General features: G+C 43.5%; 1 protein-coding gene across 1 annotated transcript; it reads right to left on the reverse strand.

Moving 5' to 3' along the window:
- Nucleotides 1-1,042: 1,042 nt before the first annotated feature.
- LOC143124497 (uncharacterized) lies at nt 1,043-5,260 on the reverse strand. The gene is made up of 2 exons (XM_076286076.1): nt 5,213-5,260; nt 1,043-2,546 (listed from the first exon to the last, which is right to left on the reverse strand). Exon 2 carries the CDS (start codon nt 1,931-1,933, stop codon nt 1,235-1,237), a length of 699 nt encoding a protein of 232 aa, XP_076142191.1. The 5' UTR covers nt 1,934-2,546; nt 5,213-5,260; the 3' UTR covers nt 1,043-1,234.
- Between the last annotated feature and the right edge of the window lie 2,386 nt (nt 5,261-7,646).

Consider the following 7,646-nt stretch of genomic DNA (forward strand, 5'->3'; position numbering starts at 1 on the left):
TACAATGTCAGTCATGAAAAAAATATAAAGTGACCCAAAGTCCCATTTTTCAGGCAAACTTACCACATCTCTCTCTCTCTCTCATGTTAAAAGTTGATGCTCATATTGCACCAAATACTTGATTTTGGCCTACAGTTCTCACAGTACCCTGTCAGCTACACTGAGGAGTCTGTCATTCTCCGACTCTGCTGGGACAGAGCTGGCATAAGCGCCTGTCTTCAGTGGCTCACTGGCACAGTGGGCATCACACATGGTCTGAAAGGCCACACACTGGCCCCATGCCAGCTGGGCACAGAGCACAGGACCCATCTGCGCACCGCAGCGTTGACTTCCTGCCAGTGAGTACAGGAGAGCATGCATGTCAGTAGATCAGTTGTCTGCCATTTTTACCTAATTATTAAATTACTTTTTGTTCATTTGTTTTAAGAAATACTCGATAAGAAAACTTTTTGGCTCAACTAGTCAATGAGTGTCAAACAATTTTACAAAAGCATTTTTGCTGGAGCTCAGATGCCCATTTCATTAGTATTAGAACTGCATTATGACAGGAAATTTCAAACCTCCCCAACTGTACACCACAAAACAATTGAACCCAACTGTACACCACAAAACAAACCCAGCTATCACTAGTGGCAGTTTTGATATGCTGATGACGTAGAAAATCAATAGTAGATTTTAAATCCTGTGCTTGGAGCAGAGGCAAATGGAAGAGCAGCCAGGGTTTGGAAGCAGGATTAGGAGCCCCTGTATATTATGGTACTGAACTCAATGTCTCTGAACCGGAGTAATGTGCTATAGGCAGGAGAGTTCAGGGAGTGATGACATATGGGCTGAGGTTATTTCATTTTAATTCTTCTGCACCATTGGACTAAGATTTAATCAAACCCTGGCATTCCCTCAATACATTTTTGGTCCAGATGGCTTAACAATCTCCCAAGAAATGCCTGTACAGTTCACATCTGCAGCTGTAATTTCTAACACAGTTTAGCCTCATTGTTCATGGAGAAAACGGCTCTTAATATTGCTAAACAAATACATGCACGTCTCATAACGAAATCATTTTCTTGTATGTTTAAAGTGTTTATTAGTGCTGGCTTAGTCAAATAGCTTCCAATCAATCATAACATTCATAAAAGAAAAAAAAAACTCTACAATTGTGTCACAACCCAATTTTTACAATTCTTTCTGTACCAATACTTTACAATCCTTTTTCTGCCATTGTGTTTGGCATCGCTCAATAGAGGAAGGTCACAAATATGCTGGAACTGTCCGGGAGTTCTCGAGGCAGCGTGTGCAGGTTGGGGAAGGGCAGGAGCCCGTTGGCGTCCAGGCCGGTGCGCACCGTGTAGGCTTTGAGCCTGATCTCCCCTGCCAGCGCGGCCGTGTTGATGACGGCGATGCGGGCCTCCTCGTGGTGTGCCGCGCCCATCTCCCTCCCCAGGTACATCTCCTGACTGGAGCCGAGCCGGCAGAGCCACACCGTCAGCTGCTCCAGCCTCTGCACCACAAAGTGCTCGGGAGACGGCAGCTTGGCAGCGGGAGCCGCGCCGGCGGAGACGGTAGAGGCGGCCACGCTGCTTGGCACCGCGGCCGCGGCGGAGCACCTGACCAGCGACAGGTGGCGCACCTCCGCGTTGTCTAGATAGAGGGCGACGTGGGGCGGCGAAGAGTACCAGACGGAGAGCCGGCGCCGCTGCACCAGGCCCTTGCCCTCGGCCCGCTGCAGCCAGGAGAGCGGGAGGTCCTTGCAGACGCACTCTGCGACGCCGTGGAGGGGACTGCAGGGGGGCAGCTCACGCTCGCACACGCAGGTGCGCAGGCCGTGGTCCGTCACGTGTGCCACGTGGAAATCGCCACGCAAAGGCCCAGGGGCTACCGTCAACCAGAACAGGCAGGAAAGGACTGCACGCTTACACACACCCAGGAGAGTCATGGTGACCTGGTGGCTAGCCTCAGATTGGAGGTGCTGAGGCAAACAGGCTTGCAGGCTTATTCTGAGACATGGATTCAGACTGTGTGTGTGTGTGTGTGTGTGTGTGTGTGTGTGTGTGTGTGTGTGTGTGTGTGTGTGTGAGAGAGAGAGAGAGAGAGAGAGAGAGAGAGAGAGAGAGAGAGAGCGAGAGAGAGAGAGAGAGAGAGAGAGAGAGAGAGAGAATGTATGTGTTTCTGAAAAAGTACCAACACAGTTTGTAACAAACAGAAAGGAGCAAGGAAGACAGACAGAAAGAAAGAACAAAAAACCAAGCAGTCTTCAGTGCTCTGAAGTCAGGCCAAGATGGCTCCTCTGATCCCCCTCCGAAATGGAGGATCTAGTTCCCTCTGTAAGGTGCAGAGGAGGTCCGGCGACAGAGGCATCCAAGAGCTGCGCCGCCAGCAGTTGTGAAACGAAGTCAGGGCCTCAAATCACACAACGTGCCTGGGCAGCTTGTGGTCGTGTCCAGTGTTGAGGTCACGCCACACCATGGGTTTCCTGTGCTCTCCCCCATCAGATGGGGAGATTTATGTTGGCCGCAAATCTCTGCTCGGTTGGGTTCGCGAGGTCAACTCTGCAGGAGGAGAGAGGGAGACGAGGGGAGGACGAGGAGAGGAGATGAGGTTGGAGGAGGAGGCGAAAACACAGGAGAAAGGAGAAATGGATGTGTGGGTTTTACAAGAGGAAAGAGAGGAAGAAAAAGAGGGAAAAAGAGAGGCGCAAGCGAGAACAGATGAGTAGAAACCAAGGAGAAAAAAAGAGGGAAGACGACGGAGGGGGAGAGGAATGCAGAAGAGGGAGAAGAGATCAGAGGTGCGTACACAAATGAGCAAAACAAGAGTAAAGCAAAAGTGTACAGGGACGGAACAGAGGAAGAAGAGGAGAGGACAGAGGAATAGGAGTGGAGAGAAAGGAGTGGTGGAAGCGATAAAAAAGAGAGAGGGAGATGACAGTTATGGATCAAGTCAATGAGATGAGAGAGCAGAATAGAGAGGAGAGAACACCCATAGAGGAGAGAGGTAAAGAGAAAGAGAAGAGAGGACACAAAAGGAGGAGGAGGAAGGAGAAAAGTAGAAATGAAGGGAATAAAGAAGCAGTGGAAAAGTATTTATAGCGAACTGAAAACTCAATCAAACATTTTGAAAAGTATTTATAGCAAACTGAAAACTCAATCAAACATTTTGAAAAGTATTTATAGCAAACTGAAAACTCAATCAAACATTTTGAAAAGTATTTATAGCAAACTGAAAACTCAATCAAACATTTTGAAAAATGCCAGGGGCATTCATACATTTTCTCCCTCGAGCTCAGTTACATTGTTTATATTCATTTTAGATCATTTTGAGATTCCACCGTTCTTTACAAACTCTGGATGGGAAGTTACTAAAATGGGAGACAGATTCACTCATGATTGGGTGAAATTCTGTCATGCACAGTCAAATGAGGTTTGGATTGATTGCACTGAATAATATTGTACTCAGCAAATAAATAAATGTAAACTTATTTGTGAAGGTTCCAAACTAAGTAAGTTAGGTTTTGTGAGGCCATTCGTACTTCCACATAAAATATTTTAACAGCTGGAGCGTTTAGTGAGTGGCAGTCCAGAGCAGTGCATGCCAGTGTTCTTTCTTGACTGTTCCCTCACTTTCTGTGAGAGGAGAGGGCCAGTATATGTTACATAACTGTGACATGCTTTTCCTGTGTGTATGTGTGTCTGTGTGCGTGTGTGTATGTGTGTGTGCACACATGTGAACAAGTGTATGTGTGCCTATTTATGCATGTATGCCAGTGTGCCTTCACCTGCATGTGTGTGTGTGTGTGTGTGTGTGTGTGTGTGTGTGTGTGTGTGTGTATGTGTCGGTGTGCGTGTGTGTTAGTGATGATTTGCTAGCAACCAGTGTTTACAGTGTTTATCCCCTGATGGGTCCTGCCATGTTCGATCCCTCCAGCTGTCCTGCATTAGATCCCATGACTCAGATCTGGGCGTGTCATTTTGGCCCGTGCTGGCCAGCAAAGCTGCATGGTTTCTGTTGCTACAGCATTCCCTCTGTCTGCTAAGGTTCGCTCATATACACACATTCTGTACATAAACACACACACACGCGCACACACACACACACACACACATTTTTGGATAGACAGATAAATAGATAGACTTGTTTTCCTCAACATCAGTCCTCCAGCAGTGGCACACAAGTGATGCCATCTTGAAACTATTTATAACCTACACAATGCATCATCTAAATGTGTGTGCATTATTCAACCCATCATAACTTGTACATTTCATTTGTCAAAGTTTCTATCGGAGAATTAAAGTAGCCTCGCCTAGGCCTATAAGTTACTTTAAGAAACTAAACCACAAACCCCTTTTAATTTTATAGGTCTGTTGGGTCATTACATAAACATGCTTCACACACGAACTGAACTGTTATTCCGTCATTTCCCACAAATGACCACCGCATGGTCCTTTTGCCAAGCCAGTCAAAACACTCCAAATGGACAGAACATCGTAGGTCAATTAAGGTCAACCGCAAAAAAATTTGGCAATCGACAGAATGGAAAAGAAATCTTTGCTAAGAGTTGCTGAACTGTCTCTGGTAGCATTGGCACGCCACTGTGTTTGCTGCAGACAGGCCGATAGGGGAAAGGCTGCAGCTGCAGCTGCAACCACCAGTAGCCTACAACTATTGCTGAGTCTACTGAAACGCCTATGCCAAAAATGTAAACCCTATTAGTAAATATGAGCGCTGACGAATATAACAACAGTTTCTAGACACTGGTCTGACGGTGCAGCCTGGGCTCAGTTTGAAAAAACTCTTCTGCACCATGGTTACATTTCCCCAAAAAGGCAACGGGCAAACAAGGACATCGGTGGGAAAGTGTTAGTCACTCAAGTTCGTCTAGACAGAGCTCTTGACTTTGGAGTTTACTTAGGAGCACCACGGATAAGGAATGCCTCCCTTGTCAAAATTACAACAAGATCGAACGGATTAAGTTTAATGGAACAAGTAGCCTAACATGGACAAACAAGAACACTGTCTTGAATATGGCAGTAGAACAATTTATGAGCTTGGCATTTTACATTTCTTTTTAAAGACTAGCTACCACATCTTTGATTGTATTGCGACAACAGCGCCTCCGAAATAGTACTACTTTTAAGGATTTATTTTCTATAAAAGTCGTTAGTCCATCAATATTACTAACAATATGTCGAGAGGAAAGGAGAGAGAAAGTTCTTACCACCCGATCCTATCCAGCGCGAAATGGGAGTGAGCGGATGCAAGCAGCGCGTGAGGAGTTTTGACAGTGCAGCTCCTCAGACTGAAGGAATGGAACCACATATCCCAGAAACCCTGCAGTAAAAATTGGCTTGCTCCAAAGACAGACACAGACTTTGACCTTGCTTTAAGACGTTCAAGAGCACTGTATCACTTTTTAAAGCAGGGCTGGCTCTATGCAGAGTGGGCTAAACAAAAAAAAGTATTTTTTTGTCAGCCCATAGACAGTTTTTTTTTTTTTTTTCAGTTTTCTGCGTGATGTGGAGCCTAAACCCAGCTTGGATGTAGATGTGGTGTTGAGTGTAATGGTCAACAGCTGGTACATAGCTGTGCCCAGTGGTGGGCCAGACCAATTTTGCTATCTAATCTGTGTCAAATCAGATAAGGCTGTTGCTGCACCGTCTCAGATTTTGTTCAAATTGATTCAAGGTGTCTGGTAAGCAATGTTTGGGCATTAATATAATGCCCTAGGTTAATGTATAATTAACAAATTAATATAAGGCCCGGGATTAATAGATTAATGTATGAATAACAAATTAATATAAGGCCCTAGATTTGGAAAAAAGTGCAAAAAGTGTGACATTAAGGGTAGTATAAATTTGTATTTGTGTGCATTTGGTATCAATCATTGTTTTTTTTCTCTACATATTATTTCATTAATGTTGTATCAATATTTGAGCTCTCCACATATAATGGGCTTGAAGATTTTAAAGATTAAACAAGGGAAGGTTGTGTTTTTCGATCATTTTCATAGGATTAAAATGATATGTGGGGTAGCTTGTAGGCACGCAAATCTATGTGAAAGTATCAGAGTATGGCCATTTAGTGTACAAAGTGCCCCTGTTGTACCATAGATAAATAAATTGAGTCAAAATCATTGTTTTGCCCCAGGGCCAAGAATGAAAACTGATAAGTATACAGTGTAACCAAGTGTATTTATGCATGAATGAAACATGGTACATCATTGGCACTTTGTACATGAAATGACTATAAACTGAGCTTTTCCCCCCATGTTGATTTTTGTGTTCCTACTAGTTACCACCATTTCTGTCCTTTGAACATTTCCAAAAAATGCAATCACACCTTGTTTATCCTTAATATCTTCATGTGCATTTGTTGCAGAGACTTCAAATATTGGCTCAACATTAATAAAGTGATGTATTAGCAGACAAAATAATGATTGGTACCATGTGGATACAAAAAATGAGTTTACAAGACCCTCAATATCACCAATTTTGCATTTTCCCCCCATATCTAGGACCTTATATAAAACTAATGAGCATGTAGTACAAACTTTTAATGGTCCAGTCATACCGAGATATTAATGCCCAAACATGGCCTCCAAGATAAGGCATTTCTGAGAGTGTAAAAATGATACAACATCAAGGGTGGAAAAAATGTATGAAAACATGGGAGTTTAACAAAAATATTTTACAGGTCTTAGTTTTGGGACCTAAATATTATAGGTAGGCAAACTTTGAGCAAAATCTGAGACAGTGTAGCAACCATTTTCCTGGATTTTGTCTGATTTGACATGGACTGACTCATTGACGAGTCGAGACTCAGTGGCAAGTGCTGCGCATAGTTGCTGAACAGTGGAATGTGGTTACCCAGGGGCCAGGGCATTATAAAACTTCTCACTCTTACTTATACATGGTGCTGAAATGGCGTATTTAGCTGTCTAAATTCAAAATGTATCAGGCTGGGGGAGACATCGTCGGACATCCATTATTTTGTTATTCAGCAGCCCTGGTCAAAAATATGTTCCCACGCGCCAAAATGGATTTAGAGTTTTGAAAACTCCACACAATAAGGCTACTTACCATATGATGTGCAAAAATGTAGAGATGTACTCCAATCTTCAAAGCTGTTAAAGCCAAACTGCTACTCCAAGCTTAATAAGCCCTGTCTGTACTTTGGAATCTTCTGTAAATTCATCCTCAGTGGTGTCAAGCTCTCAAACACATAGGCCTAAAACCTGATCTCAACCTGCTGTTTGTGTTTATGTCAATTTGATCCAATTTGACCGCTTTACTATGTTGCCCACCCAATATTTCTACCAGCCCACCTTAATATACAGTAGTAGGCGAGAACTGGCCCGGTTATAAAGCATTCTACGTGCATTAGTACACAGCTCCTAAAATGTAAAGTTTGGAGAAAAACATACTTTGTGAGTATGTTAAAGTAAATTGTGTGCACAATAGCGATCCATTGCAAGCTCAATTTTCTAAGTATAATTGACTGTCTCCTAATTTTTGAAGGCACATTAAAGTAAAGTTCATTGTGAGCTCAAATTACTAAAACGTGGCCACAGTTTATTAAATGTGTTGGAATAGTTGGAAACCATTGGATATTGTGCACGTTTTAATAGGCCCAAGATTTTTTAACAAAACAGA

The sequence above is a fragment of the Alosa pseudoharengus genome, unplaced genomic scaffold (assembly GCF_046254945.1).
Source record: "Alosa pseudoharengus isolate Yale_2024_CS ecotype anadromous, Long Island Sound unplaced genomic scaffold, YU_APseudo_1.1 YU_APseudo_1.1_scf_15, whole genome shotgun sequence".
NCBI classification, from domain to species: domain Eukaryota; kingdom Metazoa; phylum Chordata; class Actinopteri; order Clupeiformes; family Clupeidae; genus Alosa; species Alosa pseudoharengus.